Genomic DNA, 21309 nt, shown 5'->3' with positions numbered 1-21309 from the left:
TGACTGTGTGTTATTTAGAAAAATAATGGGAACTTTACCAGATATAATTTCTTTTAAAAGTTATTTTCTTGTGTTCATTTATTATTTTTATTACTTAAATATATATATATTGAAAATCCTTGAAGTTTAGGACTGGGAGTTACCTTAATTCTCTATAGAACATGTTCCTTTTTTTCTTTTAATTAATGAATATTTTCCAGTATCAGTGAAAACTTTTTAGCAAACACCATTTTTTTTACACATGTGTGTAGTCACTCATCTTTATATTCCAGGCTTTATTTGCTCATTCCCCTTCTTTTCAGCATGGAGGCAGTTCCCAGTTTTTTCAGTGATTCAGAGAAACCTCTGAACCATTTAACCCTTGAACAGTGCAGGAGGTTTACTGGGGGTTTCCTCAACCAGTCTGCCAGGAGTGTGGTTATTGGGACTTGTGTGTCCTCTGTGAGCTCTCAGCTTCCTGGGGACCCGGGGTCTGTCCTAGGTACTCTTGGATTCCTGGTGCTTATTAAGTCACTGTGCCAGCCCAGAAGATGCAAAGTAATACCCTGATGATGTCAAAGCCCTTTATGTTATGATATTTAATTCTCCTAACAGCTGTGAATGGTAGATGTAATTTTAAAGTTCATTTAACTGATGAGAAAACCAAGTCAAAGAGAAGTTAAAAAAGAAAAAAAGTGCCCTGGGTCACATATCTACTGTGTGGCAAGGTCAGAATTCAAGGAATATTTCAAACAAACTGAATGGACAGCTTGAGGCTTTCAGGCTTAGGCTTTGGAGTCATGTGTGGCCTTGACTTTTACAAAGTCTCATCGGATCTTATGTCCCGTACCTCTGTAAGCCTGTTTCTTTTCTTGAAAATGGTGATACTAGTAATGATCTCAGATTTTATTAAGGGGTTAATTTTTGTAAGCCACATAAAGCGCTTGTCCAGTGGCAGACCAGCGTCAGCAGCGCTGGGCCAGTATCTAGCCTAGTCCAGGATAGGTTGTTGTCTCTCTTTTTCCTTCTTCTTGCACTTCAGGCTTGTTCTGATGTCTCCAGGCTTTCCCCTTTGTCCATACCGGTAGACATATTTGTGTCATATTTGCAGATTTGTTGTAAAATGTGAGATGCGTTCTTTTAAAGTGGTTTTAACATTTTAAGTTTTTTATTGGGATAGGCAAAAAATACAGAACATAAAATTTGCCATCTTAGCTGTTCTTAAGTGTGTCTTTCAGTGGTGTTAAGGGTATGAACGTCATTGAGAAACAGATCTCTAGGCTTATCTTGCAAATCTGAAGCTCTGTACCCCCTTTCCCCTCTCCCCGCCTCCTGGTAGTCACTGTTCTACTTTCTGTTCCTATGAGCTTGACTACCTTAGATGCCTCGAATAAGTGGAATCACACAGTACACATACAGTACCTGTGCTTGTTTCACAGGTCACAGGATTTCCTTCCTTTCAAAGGCTGAATAATATCCCACTGTAATATACACTGCATTTTTGCATTCAGCCATTGATGAACACTTGGGTTGCTTCCGCTTCTTGACTGTTGTGGATACTTGCTATGAACAGAGGTGTGCGAATCTCTTCAAGACCCTGCCTTCAGTTCTTTTTGATGTAGGATTCCCCAAGTGGAACTGCTCGATCATGTGGTAGTTCTAGTTTTGACTCCTTTGAAGAACCTTCGGTCTTTTCTGTAGCAGATTCACCATTTACGTTCCCACCAATGGTATGCAAGAGTTTCTGTCTCTCCCCATCTCTGCCAACACTTGTTATTTTCTTTTTTTTTTTTTAAATAGTAATAATCATCCTGATAAGGGTGGCATTGGTTTTAATAACTTTTAAAAAATTGAAGTATGGTTGATTCATAATGTGCCAATCTCTGCTATACAGAGAAGTGACTCAGTTATACACATACATATATTCTTTTTTTAAATATTCTCTTCCATTATGGTTTACATAGGATATTGAAGATAGTTCTCTGTGCTGTGCAGTAGGACCTTGTTTATCTGTTCTAAATGTAATAGTTTGCATCTACCAACCCCAGACTCCCAGCTGCTCCTCCCCTTCTCCCCCTCCTCCCTGGCAGCCACAAGTCTGTTCTCTGTGAGTCTTGTCTTTAACAAATAGGTTCATTTGTGCCATATGTCAGTTTCCATATATAAGTGATATCATATGGTATTTGTCTTTCTCTTTCTGACTTCACTTAGTATGGTAATCTCTAGTTGCATCCATGCTGCTGCAAATGGCTTTGTTTCTTTCTTTTTTTATGGCTGAGTTTAATAACTTTTTAATGATAAAAAATTTTAGGTAGAATTGAAAAAGTGACTCTGTATGCTTGTGGCTGAGTTGGAATAGCATCTGTTGACACCAGTGTGACAAGACCAGAGTCATGGAGGAGGGAGATGGACAAAGGAAACCAGCCAACTGTGCAGCTGTGTTTGGAAAGAGAGAAGCCTCATCGGTGCCTCTTACTCAGAGTATAACTGGAGTCAGGACTGGATCCCAGCTGGGTGCTTCTGTTGGGTTACACTTTAGAAACGCCTTCTTTTTCCACGCCACTGTGAGGGATAATTTAAAATGTAGGTGGTTGATGTGTCCCTCTTTATAGCTGAGGAATGTAGGTTGTAGAAGAGGCTCGTTTACCACCAGGGGTCCCCCTGGCCCCAGCGCCCCTTTTAGCTACAGCCCTCTGTGCTCAGCCTGCAGCCGCACGGCCTGGTTTTTAACCAGACGCCAGAGGTTCTGAACCTTGGGCTCTCTCCGCTTCACTTGCCTAACTCGGGGAGCCAGTGCTTTGATACTGTCGCTGTTTGCTAAATAAGGTGAGTGGTCAAACTATGGATAAATTGGATTTATAGGGTAAAAAATAGATGGTGATGAAATGATCAGGTAAGTAGGATATGTATATGCCTGTTCAATGAAAGTTTCAAAGTTGAACAGTCTCAACATATTAATTAACTGCGTGATTGCTTTTGATCGTCTGTGTCTCTGGTCAGCACACACAGGCCGCCCTCGACCCTGTAGCCTGTTCAGTGTGTTTAGGCTGAAAGTTTGGCTCGGGGAGTGTCTTCCCTTGCCCTGTGTCACTGCTCCTCTGTTGCCGTTGTGCTCTGAAAAACTACAGCAGCGTCTTCTCACACATGTCAGGGTCCTGTTTTCCCTCTTAAACTCTCAATTGATTCTTAACCTGGAACTTAGTGCTGATCTTTTATGTGGCAAAATAAGAAATGGCCATGAGCTAGTGTCTCTGAGAACCCTCTAGTTCAGGATTATTTAGATTAATAATAGGTTCAGGGCTTTCTGCCTTTTTAGAAGATATTTTCCCTCTGTCTCATCTCTTGAGTGTGGCTTCATCCGTTACGATAGATGGGTGTCTCCTGGTGGTTTGGATGCGTCTTTCAGGTACCAGCTGCAGGCTCAGCATCTTGTCTGAGTGTGTTCTGGGCAGGATTGCTGACACCAGGGACCACCGCGGGGGTGCTGTGTAGGGGAGAGAGTGGCCTGTCTGTCTCGTGTTCTGCCCTCAGGCACATTTCTTCTCTTCCTCTTTGTCCCTTTGGTCCTCACCGTGACCCAGTAGTTATCCTCTGGAGGCCAGGTGGGGCCTGCCTCCCCCCCTCTCTGGAAAGCTTTGCAGCCTCTGCAGGTAGCGTCACTGGGGTGGTAGTTGAAGGGTGTGGTCTGGCTGGTACCCTAGTGTCGGTGCTAGCTTGATGTTAGGTATGCTACTTCATTTCTCTGCTCCTCGGTTTGTTCACGTGTCACCTGTGGATTTTTTTTTTTTCAGTCAGTGGGTTTTGTCATACATTGATATGTATCAGCCATAGAGTTACACGTATTCCCCATCCCGATCCCCCCTCCCACCTCCCTCTCCACCCGATTCCTCTGGGTCTTCCCAGCCCACCAGGCCCGAGCACTTGACTCATGCATCCCACCTGGGCTGGTGATCTGTTTCACCATAGATAATATACATGCTGTTCTTTCGAAACATCCCACCCTCACCTTCTCCCACAGAGTTCAAAAGTCTGTTCTGTACTTCTGTGTCTCTTTTTCTGTTTGCATATAGGGTTATCGTTACCATCTTTCTAAATTCCATATATATGTGTTAGTATACTGTAATGTTCTTTATCTTTCTGGCTTACTTCACTTGTATAATGGGCTCCAGTTTCATCCATCTCATTAGAACTGATTCAAATGAATTCTTTTTAATGGCTGAGTAATATTCCATGGTGTATATGTACCACAGCTTCCTTATCCATTCATCTGCTGATGGGCATCTAGGTTGCTTCCATGTCCTGGCTATTATAAACAGTGCTGCGATGAACATTGGGGTGCACGTGTCTCTTTCAGATCTGGTTTCCTCGATGTGTATGCCCAGAAGTGGTTTTGCTGGGTCATATGGCAGTTCTGTTTCCAGTTTTTTAAGAAATCTCCACACTGTTTTCCATAGTGGCTGTACTAGTTTGCATTCCCACCAACAGTGTAAGAGGGTTCCCTTTTCTCCACACCCTCTCCAGCATTTATTGCTTGTAGACTTTTGGATAGCAACCATCCTGACTGGCGTGTAATGGTACCTCATTGTGGTTTTGATTTGCATTTCTCTGATAATGAGTGATGTTGAGCATCTTTTCATGTGTTTGTATGTCTTCTTTGGAGAAATGTCTGTTTAGTTCTTTGGCCCATTTATTGATTGGGTCATTTATTTTTCTGGAATTGAGCTTCAGGAGTTGCTTGTATATTTTTGAGATGAATCCTTTGTCTGTTTCCTCATTTGCTATTATTTTCTCCCAATCTGAGGGCTGTCTTTTCACCTTACTTATAGTTTCCTTTGTTGTGCAAAAGCTTTTAAGTTTCATTAGGTCCCATTTGTTTATTTTTGCTTTTATTTCCAATATTCTGGGAGGTGGGTCATAGAGGATCTTGCTGTGATTTATGTCAGAGAGTGTTTTGCCTATGTTCTCCTCTAGGAGTTTTATAGTTTCTGGTCTTACATTTAGATCTTTAAAAAAATATGGAACGCTTCCCGAATTTGCATATCATCCTTGCGCAGGGGCCATGCTAATCTTCTCTGTATCGTTCCAATTTTAGTATATGTGCTGCCGAAGCGAGCACACCTGTGGATTTTAACATCATCTCCATCATTGGTCGGAGAAGGCAATGGCACCCCACTCCAGTGCTCCTACCTGGAAAATCCCATGGACGGAGGAGCCTGGTGGGCTGCAGTCCATGGGGTCGCTAAGAGGCAGACACGACTGAGTGACTTCACTTTCACTTTCCACTTTCAGGCACTGGAGAAGGAAATGGCAGCCCACTCGTGTTCTTGCCTGGAGAATCCCAGGGACGGGGGAGCCTAGTGGGCTGCCATCTATGGGGTCGCGTAGAGTCGGACTCGACTGAAGTGACTTAGCAGCAGCAGCACATCGTTGGTTGTGTTAATTGAGAAAATAGGTGTAAGGCACTTAGCTAATTGAGCTTCCCAGACGGCACAGTGGTAATGAGTCCACCTGCCAGTACAGGAGATGCCAGAGAAGCGGATTCAGTCCCTGGGTCAGGAGGGTCCCCTGGAGAAGGAAATGACAACCCACTCCAGTATTCTTGCCTGGAAAATTCCATGGGCAGAGGAGCCTGGTGGACTACAGTCCATGAGATCACAAAGAGTTGGACATGACTGAGCAACTTAGCATGCATGCACACCGAGCAGATTGGTAAGGAACACAGACTGTGGGCCTAGCTGGCCGAGTTTGATTTCCAGCTCTGCTCCTACAAGCTCTGTGACCTGGAACAAGTTATCTCTCTGTGCTCCAGTTTCTTCATCTGTGCAGTGGAGGTGATAGAGTCTGCCTCCTGGGAGTGGTTTTTAATAACTAAATAAGTCAGTATTTTAAAAGTGCTTGGAACTGGGCTTGGTGCATAGTAGGCATTAACTTGGCATCATTATTATCATATTTTCATTATTATTAGTGTTGCTCTTCTGCTGTTTTGTGACTGACATTTTCACAGTTCAATAAGTGATAGTCGTTGTCCTTGTTTTTCAGGTGAACAGACTGAGGTTCAGAATGGTGAAATGACTCTTTCTTTGTCCCATGGGTAGAACTGGGGCTCCTTTGCATCTTCCAGTTGCAAATTCAGTGCCTTCCTCAACTTCCCCAGAGTTCCTCCAGAGTAACAGAAGGGAGGTATGGTAATTGTCACGAAGCTTGGCTGGGAAAACAAGTAATACCAGTACCATCACCTTTTGGAGTATGTTGTGTTTTGAGACCTATTGTCTGTTTGTCTTCAGAAGGTAATTATATCCATTGTTAAGACTAAGTTTCTTTAGTTCTTACCAAGTCATAATTTTTATTGATATTAAAACTTCCAGAAAATTTTTTTTCTGTGTTTGTGATGGAGACAGTGAGTCACAGTGACATTGAACAGATAATTCTCTGAGTCTGAATGGAAGTAAGCTTAGAACAGGCACCCACCTGACAGAAGTTGAGTATATTGTACCTGTCAGTTGCTAAGGGAGGTACCATGTTGTAAAAGTGTTGATTTTATTTAAATCTGTAACTTTTGATTAATGAAGCATAAAGAAAGGCAAGGTAAATTTTGAATTGTGTATATAATGTGAATTACATTATATGTTTTTACAAAAATTCCTCTTGTTGGTTGACATAAAACCGTTTACCAGTGCTTTACTCTTCTAAGAAGTACTGCCGAGGAGTTTTGGTCTAACTTAAGGCAAACTATGGAAACCGTGAGCAGTGTATGAGAACTTGAACTTCAGGGTTGAATCTTTGTGAGCTGCTGTTGTGACATTTGCAAGCAGTTTGTTTCTTGATAGTTCTTTCCCAGTGACTTTCTTTTCTTTCTTATTTTAAAGATTGTTTATTTCTTAAAATTTTTTTTAAAAAATGTTTTTTTGGCTGTACCCTGGGACATGTGGAATCTTGGTTCCCTGACCAGGATCGGACAACAACACTGCCCACCCCCCAACTCCCCCCAGCATCGAAAGAGCAGAGTCTTAACCACTGGGCCATCAGGGAAGTCCCCCCTGATGACTTTCTTATTTCAGGTTTCTGTAGGGAAGCCAGAGTGGGCAGACCTACATAGTATGTGAAGGGTTCTTCTGCTCACTAACTTTGTTCATAGCATTCTTTGCTAGCCCTCCAGTGGTTTTATCTTATCACACTAGTATCATTTGGCTCTATTAACATCTGCAGTGGAAGTTCTGTTCAGAGTATCAGAATACTTCAGTTGTGTGGTTTATTTTTTATGTCAGGTGGGGAAGGGTATTTCCATATGGTTTTCCTAGAATTCATATCAGTTTTTCTTTTTCCATTGTCATTGGGGAGAAAAGCAAGGTTTGCAACACGTATGATGCACATGTTCATTCTGTAGATATTTTTCAAACCCCTTTGCTGGATCTTGGAGGTGACGCAGTGGCCAAGACCAAGGCTGGCCATGCTGTCATGGAGCTTAGTGTCGGGCTCTGACAGCTAGGCCCTAGACTGCCGCTCTGCCATCTCCTCCTTCCTACGGGGCGAGAGGGTGGTGTGGAGTGCGGCCTATACACTGTACTGACCGTATTGGTAAGGCCCTGGGGACAGTGCACAGACCCAGAGGTGTCCTTCCTGCTGTGGAGAGCGTGTCGTGGTGGGGCAGGGATAAGTCACAGGGGTTGTAGGAGGTGCCTGTGCTTTGGGGCAGGTGGAACTGGGATTAGGGTGTGGCTCTGCACTGTTAGACAGGGTGAGTGGAGTGAGTCACATTTGAGCCTTGTGGTTATCTGAGACAGGAGTGCCCCCCTGGAGGGACACCTGTGGTCATGCACGCCTGGTGTGGGCACAAAGCAGAGTGGAGGTCAGTGTGCTCGGAGCTGAGAGGACCCCAGGGGTGGGCTTGCTGAGGGTTGTGGTGTGGGTGGGAGGGGGGCCTTCAGGGCCTACAGACTGTGCTGTGTGTAGGTCACCCGCTTGGGGAGCTGGAGAACTTTCGGTGAGTTTTAGCAAAGGAATGGGATGGTGTGGTTGATGGTTTTGAAAGGAAGGGTCAGTTGCAGCTGCTGGGTTGAGAGTGGAGTATGGGGCAGCCGGATCGGAGATGAGGGAGCGCGGTTGGCATGTGGCTTTGACCCGAGTGCAGGACGGCAGCAGGCACAGGGCAGTGGGCCGGGAGAGGTCACAGCCCTCTCAGGTATAGTTTCAAGGCAAGGATAATGGGTTTTGCTGATGGATTGATTTGATCCTCAGAGACAGAGAGAGGAGTCGGGGTGACTAAGGCTTGGGGCCTGGGCAAATAGTAATCTTTCTTGTAAATTTTAATTAAGAGTTTACTTGTGAAGTGGACTTACCAGTTAACTAGTTGTTCTTAGCCAGACAGATACTACAAAAAAGTTGTTTCAAATATCAAAGAACTTTCTGTATTAACATGTAGAATTTCATAAATCAGAGCTTAAAGGGATTGCTTGCTTTTTTCACTTCTGTTGCCATGAACTGTAGGCCTTTCCTGTTCTTTTCGAGATGTCACTGGATTGGGAATTTAAAAGCAGGAGTTGTTTTAATGTTTAGCAAAAAGAAAACAGGAGTAGAGAGATGACCAACCTGGCTAGGACTCATCCTTTTTCAGCTCTTCGGCCTGAGGCAGGTCCACCTGGAACCTCAGGATCATCTTCTGTACACACGGGGGAGGAAGTGCTCTTTTGGGGTGTGTTCAGGATTGAAGCAGCTGGCACAGGGCTGACTCGTAGGTGCTGTCCTGCTGTTCCCAGAGCATCTGCATCCTTCTCTGCCCTCACACCAGTGGCTTTTTCTTTTCACCAGCCTCAGCGGTGCAGAGGGCTTCCCTTGTAACTCAGTTGGTAAAGAATCTGCCTGCAAGACAGGAGACCCTGGTTCAGTTTTGGCTTTGGAAAATCCCCTGGAGGAAGAAAGGGCAACCTACTCCAGTATTCTTGCCTGGAGAATCCCATGGACAGAGGAGCCTGGCGGGCTACAAGTCCATGGGCTCGCAGAGTTGGACACGACTTAGCGACTGACCCACCACCACCAGAGGTGCTGAACTTCCTTGTAGCTGTCTCTGGTCCTTCTGTCCTGGAGAAGTTTTGCTTCTCTGTATCTTTCCAACTTTTCCGACCTTGCACCTTGCACACTGGAAGGTGACTTTCGGATACTGAAATAAAGTATCAGTTAGCTTGGTTGGAGGGAGAGAAAGCTGCCACCCTCTGGTTACCTCATCTGAACCCTAGGAGGCTTCCCCCCTCACGCCTGCTCTCCCTGGGCGCCGTGTCCACCTCCACCACCCTGCGTGCGCTCCGGCCCCACCCACTGCTCACTCTGGACAGCTGCTGCCTCGCCTTCTGGTCTGTGGGTGGAGACCCTGTTCCTGGATGGTGGGTGGGCTTAGTTGACCGTACCTCTGTCTGGTTGAAAGGCCCTGTCTTTACTCATCTTTCAAAGTGGTGGTGGTACTGTTTTTGCTTCAATGTGAAAATTAGATGTCATCAGTATCTGCTGTGTGGAATATGATTGGTGACAAGGAAAGGTAGCTTTGAGTTGTGTTTTACATTTTTGAGAATCTTAGGTTCCAAGAGAGACTCCCAGTTTGCTTGGGCCATTTGTAGTCTGTTGGTTGATGGTTCAGATTAAGCCCTGAGCCCTGCTTGAGGGGCTGAACTGGACGCCCAGATACCTGGGATGTGCCTTGATGCACCCATGGTGGCAGCGGGCCTTTCTGTCCTCGGCTTGCCTCAGCAGTGGGGCAGGCTGGGCTGGTTTTCAGGAGTTCCACCGGGTCTGCCTGCCTCTTTCTTCTGCTCTCTTTCTGGCTTGCTTGCCTGTGTTTTCTGGAGCCCCCCTTTCTTCCCACTGTTGCCTGACTTCAGAGTTTTCTGTGGTAAATGATAGTTTTCACTGTGGCATAGGGGCAGTCACTTGAGTTGGGCCTATAGTTAGGAGCCTGAAGGTAAAGCCTGCAGACCAAGCAGCATCTCGAGCTGTTGAAGCAGAACACCCAACCCTGAGGCATCCCTGGACACAGCCTTTGTTCAGTCCCGGCCCCACCCCCCCCAAGAAGTTAGTGAAGTCATAAGATCCTGTTCACTGTTAAGTAGAGTACTTGTCTTTTTATTAGTGTGTGGGATTTTCTCCTAACAAAATTACCCATATGTTAGGAGGGCTAAACTGTGCTCAGGCAAGGCTCTAGGAGCCTAGTTACTTATTATCTTTCTGCTAAGATAATATTATCTCACTGCTCAGATCCTAAGTGTGGAATGTGTTCAGATAGCTGAATTTTTTAGATGACCTTAATTATCTCTCAGTTTGAATGAAGAAAGTAAGTAGCTTCGCATTTTCAAAGAAAGTTGCTCTTACAGATTATTAGAGTGTTTTTCTCTCCTACTTGTTCCGTATGAGTTTATTACTATATTTTAAAGCTAAAAAAAGAAATGCATCTTGGATCTCTCAGGATTCCATTAAACTAATTTTGAAAGTATCTGGCAACCTCATATTCTTGTTTTTATGTGTTTTCTAGATAGTTTTTATAAATTTACAAACTTACTTTTCAAGTACCCATCTGAAGAAATACCTTAACCTCAAATACATTTGGGTTCCTATGGACATAGTTTTTACAGACTTGTTTTTAGTATTGATCAGCATTTTATTTTCAAAATTATTCTTATTTCATTAAGGTAATTATTTTTAACTGTAAGGTCAGAATTAGGCTGGTAAAATGCCAGAAGCACGACTTTGAAAACAAAAATGGTTTGCATGGGCACCTACAGACCTGATCTGGGTCAGACTTGATTTGCAGCTTACCCAGTTTTAGAGTCGCCTGTCAGTTCTGTAAACAGAAGTCAGCCAGATGAATTGAACAGAAGGGTGAGATTAGCATATTAATAAGGCGCAGGCTCCCGACTGCCCGGGGCTCCTCCCTCTGTCCCTCCCTCTGTCCCCTCCTCCCCGCCCTCTCGCCCTCCTTCCCTGAATGAATCTAGGAACACAGATCCTTGGGGTCATGTTACTTGCTGGTTTCTTTCTGTTCAGGAGCTTAATCCGGCCAGGACGGTCTGTGTTTCAGATTGCGGAAGCTTGAGAAGATTCTGTAGCTGAGAGGCATTCTTCAAGCTGCTGGAAAATATTACAGAAGGAACACCTCCCAAATTTTGCTTCAAGCTCTGAAAAAAGGAGCACAGAGGGGAAGCTTAGTCTTGAATGTGGATCGAAGCAAGTCCAGTGGGAGTGATGACCGGGGACTTGGTGCTCGGACTCCTGGCGTGGTCTTTCTAGGACTGAGTTTATGTTGTTGGAAGTGGCGGGCCAAGGGGCCCTGGAACCTGCAGGTGCTGTCTGTATGGAGAAGAGCGGCTGTAGTCCATTTCCAGTGTGTTGGGCTAAAGGTATAAATAACTTAAAAATCTGTTCGGTTTAAGTTTTATTTAGATTCATCCTTTTGCACTAAAAAGGTGGATAAGAGTTTGTCAGGACTTATTTCAAATAGATTTAAAGTTAAATTTAAGGAAAGATGGAAATTATTTGGTATGGGTTTGCAACTATTGCGTAAAACCATTTAGAGAGCATTTCAAATAGTAAATGAAATTGTTTTTATGAAACTGCATTTAGTGAGTAAGATATTTTTTTCTATAGCCTGTCCTTTGTCTCTTAAAGTTTCATGTTTTATTTTGAGTTTTAATCAAGATGTCCTTATTCATTCTGCCATGTGGAAGTTTTTAAAGGATAAAGAGACTAATTTCTAGTTTAAACAGGACTATAGGAAAAGGAATAACATAGATTTTCATATTTCAAAAATTCGTTTCCTTTACTCACTGTAAAGATTGTATATTTATTTGGAAACTCCTTGTTATTGCAAGGAGGGCTTGTCTCTAAGGGTCTTCAGGGCTGTGAATAAATAGCTTTCCCCTGTGATGTGGTTAGAGGGTTTAGTTATATAAAAATAAAAACATAAAATGTAGCATTTCATTGTAACACATGTTTGAGGAACATCTTTAGAAGTTAAGAATGCATATAATTCACATATGAATAAGACCAAAATGGGTAGGCTGCTTTACTTTAGTAGTGAATATTTTATTATTGAAAAAAAATCTAAATATCTTACTAGAAGTGTGAACTTTGGAAGAGATTATAGTGTTTTTGCTCATCCCAAAGCAGTCGATTGCAGCCAGTTATTTTTCCATTATATTTGCTGACTGCAGAATAAATAGAGGTGTTTTTATTGGAATATCATTCTGATAGAGATGGGCTGTGGGCCTGAGAAAAGAGCTCATCTGTATACAGGAGGGAAAAGGTAGAGAGGGTGTTGAGGTCACGTCCGTCTGCCTGTAGGACTGGAGCAGGCGTCTTCTCAGGTGGATCATTGCAGAGCAGGTTCTAACCTCGGGGGTGGGGCACGGTCTCAGGACAGGCCCCGCTGCCTTCTCTGCTTACTCTCTCACCCCGAGGTGTTCGTCCCGATTAATTTTTGCTGTGTGATACTGACAGCAATGTTCCTATCCAGGAATTGGCTGAATTGGTTATTTTCAAGTGTAAAATCACTACTTTTAGATAGAGACACACCTCAAACCCAGAGACTGTATATCCAAAGCTTGGTCTGCAGTTGGACGTCCTAAAGCTCACACTGGGTCTTATCAGTCACATTAACTTCATAGAACAGCCATGGCCCTATGTAAGATGGGTAAAATCCTTACTAGAACAGCCTAAAAGTAATAAGCCCATATTTGTGTATTTGAACTGAAACCTTTATCCTTAAAACAGTCTGGAGACTTTTCTATAATAACATTATTGTACTGATGAACTTAATGTTAAAGAACCCGCCTTAGATTGCACCCGAGGAAGAGTATATTTTAACATGTTTTAACATATTTAAGAAGATGTTGCTATAAATTGTGTTCAACTGTGTCATAATCTCCTAGGCTTGAAGACAGTTTAGATTCAGACTATTGAAGTAAGTGTAAATGTTTACAGTGCTGTGTAATTGACTGCAAGGGTACTAAGTGCAGAAAGTCCTCCTTGGAAAGTTCTTGTATTATGTCAATGTGTGCGTTGTTTGTTTTGTCTTTTTGAAAGACTGGGAAGGATTGAGAGGTGTCAGATTTGGTTGTCAGGAACAAATGTGCTGTTGATTTCCACCCCCCCCTCTGTCTTTCAGTGGCAGATTGAAATTGAATATACTATTAATAGTTCCTTTGTGTGATTCTGGATCCTCTGGTTAAAATCATGTTTTTTCTGGATCAGCATTTTAAACATACATCCATCCGTCCATCTCTGGGTACAGCCCCTCTTCTCTTCTGTGTCTCAGAGTCCAGGGGTCAGCTGTCTCTTGATATCTACATGTATAGTTTTCACAAGCATCTGATACCAGCCAGAGAGGAGCTTCTTATTTGTTGCTGCTGAAATCAGTTCTTCCCCAAATCCTGTCTAATAAACGTGTCAAAGCTCTGTCCACTCAGTTGATCATGCCACAGACCCAGGGTGCCTCTCTGACGCTTTCCTCCACGTATAAGGGATCCATCTTTTTATTCTGACGGTTCCTCACCTTCTCCCGCTCTGGGCCATGGGAGTTGCTTCCTGTTTGTCTTCCTGTGTCCTCACATGTTCATCCTTCACATACCTGCGGAGGGATTTTATAGAAACATAAATCTGGTGGTGGTGTTAGAACTGCTGTGGCTTCTCCCCAGAATGAGGCGAGGCTGCAGCCTCTTTACCTGGCCTGCTGGCTGCCTCGCCTGTCTCCGCCCTCTCCAGCCCTGGGCCGTGGGCCTCTCGTCCCTGTTGGCTGTTCAGCGCCCAGCACAGCCGGAGTCTTTCCTCTCAGGTCTCCTGCACCTGCCGTTGCCTCTTCTCTTCCCTCCTCTGCCCAGCCAGCTCCAGCCTACCCGTAGGTCTTCGCTTGGTTAAACCAGCTTCTTCCTGATGTTCCCTCCTGAGTCTTTGCGTCTGTCTTGAGTTTACTGTTATTGATCATAGTGTATCACACTTGTTTGATCTCTTCTTTGCTGGATGGTAAACTTAACAAAGTCAGGGGTTGTGTCAAATTTCTTTCTGCTTGACAAGTAATTGGCATAAATAAATATTACCAAATGAATGAGCAAATTCTATGTAGAGTTAGCTAATCCACTTGCCTTAAAAGTTGCTCAACGAAAGCAGTGAACTGGTCTCTGTGTTTCCTCTTGTAGCAGCACATGTGCTGCATTCTAGTTCTCCAACAGATGGGTCTGGGTCGGCTCCCAGGGCCTGATGGCTGTGCTGGGAATTACCTCCAGCTCCTTTGCCATGCCTGTGAGACCACAGCCACGTGGTCTGACAGCTTGAGGAGCTAACTGACTAGTAGGGAGACAGGTTAAAAGTATATTTTTATATAAGTGTATAAACCATTTTATAGTTACAGTGTAACTGTCTAGATACCTGCATATTTACAGTCAAAGAAATCAGGTGCTTTCCAGAGGACACCTGAGTTTCTGAGCACCCAGCTCAGGGAGCAGGTCCTCTGTGTGGTGGCCCCCAGTGCACACTGCCCTGAGTGGGTCCCAGCCACCCTGCGCCTGCGTGAGGCCCTGCCCGCCTCTCCCCTGCCCTCTCTCCCCTGCCCTCTCTCCCCCTCCCCAGCTCCTGCAGGCCCCAGCCTCTCAGCCCTGTGCGCGCTTAGCTTTCTGAGAGGACCCTGCTGGGCTGGCCTTGTTGGCCTCTTGTGCTGTTGCTGCTCCTGCTGGAACTTTCCTTCTTCACCCGTGAAGCCTTCAGGCCTTGCTCCAAGTGTGGCCCTCTGTCTCTCGTGGGCCCCAGGGCTCGTCTGCCCTCACCGGCGTAGCTGGTGACTCACACAGCTCTGCCTAGTTGCTCGTCTCCTGTTACCTGGTTCTTACAACCAGGCTCGGGTCTCATTATTTTTTGATCCTCCATGGTGGGACATATTAACAGCACTCAGCAGTTGTTTGCTGAGTGAAAAAGAAAGGTGAATTGGTAGAGTCTGCGGCATCTTCAATTCCGGCCGAGACGGTTGGGGGTGGGGGGGGTCCTCTGTGCTATAGGGATTCGCATGCAGAGGCAGGGATAATGATGTGGGCGTGTTCTGGAGGACCTGGGCTTCTCCACTGATAGTAGTTTGAGTTGCGCAAGGCCACTGGAGGGGGTGGGGAGGGAAGCCTTGCCCTGCACCCTGTTTCTCTGAGGGCTCTTCTTGCTAATTCTCTGCCCACCTCTGGAGACCGGGACTCCGCGGCCGGGCCTCCAGTCTTGTCGCCCTGTGCCCAGGCGCCGTCCTCCCCTTACCCGACCCCACAGGAGGCACAGCTCATCTGCCTCTGCCCGTCACTGTCTTTCTGCCTTGGGCGCCATCCGCAAGTTCCTTGAACTCCTCCTCAGGTGTGGACGTGTGTCCCCCTCCCGGGACACCTCTCCGCTCACAGTTCCCTCTCTGAAGCCTCAGCCACCTGGCTCCAATTCCCTGAGTGTCTCCCTGGTGCTGGTCTCTTTCCTCACATTGTAGGGACTTCACTGTGTAAATGTTGGTGCAATTGTTTGTGTCCCCTGCAGGGAGCAGGTGTGTCTGGTATGTGTGTTTATGGTAAACCAAGAACATGACAGTAACAGGTTTCTGCTGCCACAGGGGGGACAGGGAGAGAGGGGATGGTGAGGAGCAGGGGTGCGTTCCGTGTCCAGGATTCTGATGTCATGACCGGAGCATCGCCGTGAACCCTCTTCACTCCTGTTTGAGTCCTGTCAGCGCCGGTTCCCTCACCCACAGGGCCGGTCCAGTGGGGATTCAGACCCTTCACTCATCCTCGTTGTCTTTGGGGAAGGGGCCACTCATTCTTCCCAGGGTTTTCCCCAAACATGGCTCTAGGGCTTTAGCAGGACGTGGGGTTTTTGCTTAGAGATGCCCTTCTTGGCAAGGTGGGGAAATGTGTGCCCTGGTTTATCCGTTTAACACTCACCACCCCCACCCCCACCAGTTCTTCTGGATTGACAGTAAGATATGAGTTGACCACCCTGTGTGAAATGGGACCCTCCTGCCACCCCCCCTTCCCTCTTGCTCTCCTCACCAGCGCATATGCTCCCCTGCTCTCCTGCGGTGAAATGCACACCTAGGAGGGAACCGGTCTGTCCTGCTCTCGGCCTCCTCACTCAGGAGGTCAGCAGCCTCCTGAGCAGGTGACCGTCTGCCTGCAGCAGCTGAGGTCTGCGTGGCCAGAAGCCGTGAGCAGGGTGGTGCAGTTTTTGCAAGGTAGAAAACTACTGAGTTCTTTCTAGTGGCTTTATGGTTAGTGATACTGATTTTTTAAAATAGTGTTTACAATTAATTTTTAAATAGTACCTGTGACAGTTGTTATTAGCCACACGTGTGAGACAGAGTGCGTTTGTGTGGGGGGGTGTGGGTGTGTACGCGCGCGTGCAGCTCTCCTAACTAGTCTGAACGCTCTTCAGGTTAGGGTTATAGCTTCTTTAATCCATACTAGTAGTTGGCTGAGTATATGTTTGTGCAGAATCAGTTAGTCTCAGGGAGATGTGTCCCCTGCGTTTGCCCACAGAAGACCGGTGGGAACAAGTGGACAAGGCAGGTGGCCATGAGAGGGTAGGCGGGAGCAGCAGCACCTTGTAGCTGGCTCTCGGCAGAGCCCAAGACGGTGTGGAGGTGACCTGGACGGAGGGAGAGGACGCCCACTCAGCTGTGTGTTGCTGTGTTGCTAGGCAGCGCTGCAGCCCGCCAGTGGCCGAGTTTTCAAGTGAAGCTGCAGATTGAGCACACCCCAGATGGCGGGGCTTGCCGAGCGAAGGCTTGGTGTCTGCAGCTCCCTGCCTGGCTGAGCCCTGCTCACCAGGCCTGTGGGCTCAGGCAAATTGCTTTTCTCGTCCCACATCCAGAAAGTGGGGGAAAGAAGGTTATTATGAGGGTTAAATGATTTCGTTTTTAAGTGCCTACAACAGTCCTGGCATGGTAAATGCGGCATGAATAATCCCTGGAGCAAACCTCCAAGCCCTGGCCCCTGCCTGATGAGTGGCCTTCACAGCAGCGTGTTTCACAGCCAACAGTCGAGCTCCGTCTCTGCGTGTCAGGACGTTCCTTCTTCCTTGTGAGCGGCAGGTCAGCTCTAGATGGGCGGTGCTTGCCTCATGCTCTTCTGACTGTGCCCAGCGCCCCTCCTCAGGAGAGAGTGCACCAGTGGGAGTGTTTTCCCGAATGCAGGGTTACTTCTCCTCCTTAGAAGTACAGCTGGGAAGTCCTGTATGTGTTTTAGAAGGCTTCAGAGAACCCTTATCATCTTGTCCGAGTCACATGTGTCAGGGCCCCCCTTCCCCAGCCTGAGAGTCAGTTGTGGTGGCCTGACCCTCATCCCCCTTCCGGAGTAAACGTCCAGAAGTCCCGGCTCCCTGCTTCTCTCCTGTAACTGGAGGCATGAAATGCCTCCTTCATCTGGCTTGAGCTCAGGCACTGGGACCCGAGTTGTTCCCAGTAACAGATACCAAGCGGAATTGATCTTCTCCTTCCTGCCCAGCCCCCTCCGCCAGCAGGTCTGCCCCTCTTGTGTTTCTTATCTCAGAGGATGCTATCACTTTCCTAGTTAGCTGCCCAAGTCAGAAAAATGGCTGCTGACTGTCTCCTTCAGTCTTACAGATGCAGTTTGATCAATCCTGTCCTCTTGGACTTTTTTATAGCTTTCAAATCTTTGGTCTCAGGCTATAGTCAGTCCTGTCTGGGTTATAACAGAAGCCTTCTGATTGGTCCACACAGACTTGAATGACTGCCCAGTACAAATCCTAACACCAGCCAGGCTCTGAGCCTGCCTCTGCAACTGGGCCTTGTCCTGCTTCCCTGCTGATTGAATTTAAAGCCACTCAGGCCTCCTGTTGGCTCCCCGGGGTGCTCTCAGCACGCCAGCCACCTTGTCTTTGGTCAGGTTTAGGTTTTGATACCCGCTCTCTAAGATCCCAGCTGGGAACTCACCTTGTGTGGGAACCCCAGCCATGTCCAGTCTGAGTGGGACCTTCCCTCCCCTGGCCTCTCCCCAGCGTTGTGCGCTCAGTGCTCTTGTCTGGCCTGGCTTTTCTCAGGAGGGCCTCTCGCCAGGGCTCCTGATGGCCGGGGAGACTGCGTTCCACGCAGGGCCGGGGAAGGCCGAGTTAGTAGGTGGGAAGTGTGTGATATTGATATACTCAATAAAATTAGAAGGTGGTTCGGCACTTTTGATGCAGGTAACCTAGCTGACCAGACTTGCCTAGGGATCACACGGTGATGCTGATTGGTGCGGGGTCCATTTGTGCAGGAGCTTGCACGCCCCCTGTGTGCTGTCTGAGGCTCTGTGGCTCGCCCCTGGACCAGCCGGGATCTGGTGTGGAAGTGAGCGTGCACACTTGCAGCCGTGTGACCCAGGGCAGTCGCCTAGCCTCGGTGCCTCAGTGCCCATGCGTGTAACTGAGGTGACTGATGGGAGCCACCGGATAGGGCTGCCGTGCCAGAGAGACGAGTCAGCTGTGTGAGAGGAGCGCGCGAGCCGTGGCAAGCCCGCTGTGCGAAGGACTCTGAGGGAGTCTCTTCCTAAACAGGCGAGGCTTTCTGGTGCTGTATGTGGTGTGTTAGACGTAAACTTAGAAGTGCTGAAGGAATAATTTAATGTAGGTTTTCTACATTGGTTTTGATCATCTGCTTTGATGAATTCTACTTTAATTTACATTGTTAAGTATTTAATTATAAAATAATACAGAAAAATATTTTAACCATGTTTCTTTCATCTGGGAGATTTACAGTTAGTGACAAAGAGGTGTTTGAGAAAGTCTGTCATGCTTAATGTGTTCAGTAGTAATCCGGAGTCGCCTGGCTCCAGGGAGACAGGCTTAGCGTTGCTGTTCCCAGGAGACCTGTGGGGGTTGTGTCGTGTGGCCCAGGTTTACCCAGCCACCCATTCTGTCCAGCATTCCAGCCAGCCACACTGCCATCCTTTCTTTTCATCCCAGTAGCTGCTTATTGAATGCCACCAGCAATGTTGGGGAGATGGCCCTCTTCCTTTCGTGTGACTCCACCATGGCCAGTCGACACCAGAGAAGTTGTGGCAGACGTGTACCTGCGACAGGATGTGCAACTCACAGGCTTTCTCCCTCACAGACCCTGTGCAGGCTGGGGACCTGCTTTAGGCAACATTCTTCCTTTCGTTCGTGATCCATCATATACATTCAGTGCTTCCAGTGTTGTTGGGATGCAGTGGTGAAGAGCTGTGTGTGTCCGTGCATGCTGAGAGCAGTGGACTGTGTCACTGAGCTTTAGGATTTTAGGGGCAGAGAATTGTCATTAGGCCAGACTTGATGGGCCCCTACAGTGTACCTGAACTGAAAGAGGTTTTCAGAGCTTCAGTCTCACACAGTCACAACCCAACTACCGAGTAGCTTTGTGTTCCTGGAATATGGTGACTTTTATTTTAGACTTTATACCTGCTAATGGAGCTAGGACAGTGCACCTCTAACAGTTGTGGTGAAAATGAAATTAAATGAGCTAGTGTGTGTTTATGCCTTGCATGTAGAGCCACTCAGTAAGTGACAATTTTAATTATTTGTAATGAATGTTGATGCTGGCTAGACTGTTAATCTTAGAGCTAGGTTTTATGTGTCAGTTTTAGGGAAAAATGAATTTTGCAGCCATGTGTGAAAATTTGTGCTTGTTAGTGTCTGCATTTTTTGGCGATAATGTCCCGTATTTTTCAATAGAGTCTTAAAGGATATCTGTCTTGAGTATGCATACATGTGCATATGTATGGCTATATATCATAAATGCAGTTAAAAAACTCCTTTCATAAAAGATGGTAAATGAGTACTTTCATATTTGCAAACATCACACATTTTACTTGTTTTTCAAAATAGCACATGCATGTGCCATTAAGAGAGTGGCAGAGGCAGAAATGCAGAAATCGAGAACAGTTGGCATTTATAAAATGTGTCCATGTGAATTGCTTCTGTGCTGGATTTGTGACTGTGGCTTGGGCAGTTAATTTTAGCTAGTGTGCTTTGGCACTGCATGTTTCTTTTGGTTAGTTGTTGGATAAGAGTCTTCTGACAAACCTTTTTTGTTCTCATATTTTTAAATAAAGATGTGTAATTGAAGTTACAGCGTCCATACAGTAAAGTGCATAAATCCTACATAGCTGGGCCCAGGTTTTCTGCCCCCTTCCATATCAGTGTTTGGAAGGTTATCAGCTTCCCGCAGCCTCCCTTCTGGCCCCTTGCAATCAGTGCCCTCGGAAAGGAAACCTGAGTTTCCTTTACCACGACAGGTCACAGTTAAAATATAAACAAATAGGTTATCATACTCTGAATGTTCTTAGTTTTCAACCTGAAATACATTTATCTTATCAGTACTTTATTAATTTGGGTTTTATAAAGGACATATATGTTATATTTTGCCATTCTTGATTTCCTTAGGATTTTTTTTTAAGTCTCCAATGTTCAGTTACTTTTAAGGTCTTTAACTAATTAGGGATCTTAGAAATTAAGTACACAGTATGGCAAAAACTTTTACTCCCTGGTGGAAATAACTTTGTAGGACTCTAATTGAACATACATGAAGTTACAGAAAAAAATAGCCAACTCTAGGAATGCTGACTTTGCTTTTGAGCCAGACATTCTGGATTTGCAGCCAAAAGAACTTAGTGTGTCTTTTATGTCTTATTGACATAAGTGAAGAAAATAATTGTGACAGAAACAGATGTCACTGAGGAAGTGACATGGCAAAAAGTTTGCATTAGAGGAACTCCCAGGTGTTTCATGACATTGAAATTACAAAGAATAAAATGTAGAAGGAAAGTGACCCAAAGTTAGGAAGGTGTGTGACATTTGTCCAGGCACTGAAAAGATCTCACTCTGTATCTTTAATTTAACTGCAAAGAAGGGGGCAAGCATTGTCCACACAGCTTCTGGTTGTCATTTTATGTCCCACACTTCCAGGTGAAGGAAGAATCACTTGCGTATGTTAGTTGAACATATGCTGTATCACTTGTCTGTTGCTGAAAACAATACATCTGACACGTAATGGCTTCAGATGGCATGAGTTATTTGTTCTGTTCAGGTCTGTGGTCTCAGGGCTCAGCAGGGCCGGCTCATCCCTTCTGTGTGGTGTTGTCTGTGGCAGCACAGCTGGGAGCCAGTGGGTCTTTCAAGGTGACTCTGTCTCAGTTTTCCAGAGGTGATGCCGCCCATCAATGGGAAGCTCACCCGAAGCTGTGGTTCTTGGAGCTCTGATCTTGGGTTGCTTGAACTTCTGTACAGTGTGGTGGTGGACTTCGTGAGTGAGCCTCCCAAGGACACCACGGGAACCTCGGTTCCTGCTTTCTTTTTTTTTTTTGATGTTGCCTT

General features: G+C 46.0%; 1 protein-coding gene and 1 non-coding gene across 12 annotated transcripts in view; one reads left to right on the top strand and one right to left on the bottom strand.

The window, feature by feature from the left end:
* Positions 1-21309, top strand: part of PTK2 (protein tyrosine kinase 2) — a 208749-nt gene that overhangs the window by 40989 nt on the left and 146451 nt on the right. For 5 of the 11 annotated variants that reach the window (XM_065902557.1, XM_065902558.1, XM_065902549.1 and 2 more), the window contains exons 3-4: positions 6019-6266; positions 11039-11357. The exons of 3 other annotated variants lie outside the window; for them this stretch is intronic. In XM_065902557.1, coding sequence (XP_065758629.1) covers positions 11258-11357 — 100 coding nt within the window. In that variant the 5' untranslated portion in view covers positions 6019-6266; positions 11039-11257. The remainder of the gene's footprint in view (positions 1-6018; positions 6267-11038; positions 11358-21309) is intronic. 3 more of the 11 variants (XM_065902550.1, XM_065902555.1, XM_065902553.1) reach the window with 3 other exon arrangements.
* On the bottom strand, positions 4989-5095 carry LOC136145338 (U6 spliceosomal RNA). The gene has a single exon (XR_010658774.1). It is a non-coding gene; the product is annotated as a U6 spliceosomal RNA (small nuclear RNA).

Source organism: Muntiacus reevesi, chromosome 12 (assembly GCF_963930625.1).
Source record: "Muntiacus reevesi chromosome 12, mMunRee1.1, whole genome shotgun sequence".
Taxonomy (NCBI): domain Eukaryota; kingdom Metazoa; phylum Chordata; class Mammalia; order Artiodactyla; family Cervidae; genus Muntiacus; species Muntiacus reevesi.
Note: the sequence above shows the minus strand (reverse complement) of the source record. Positions and strands in the feature narration are given on the sequence as shown.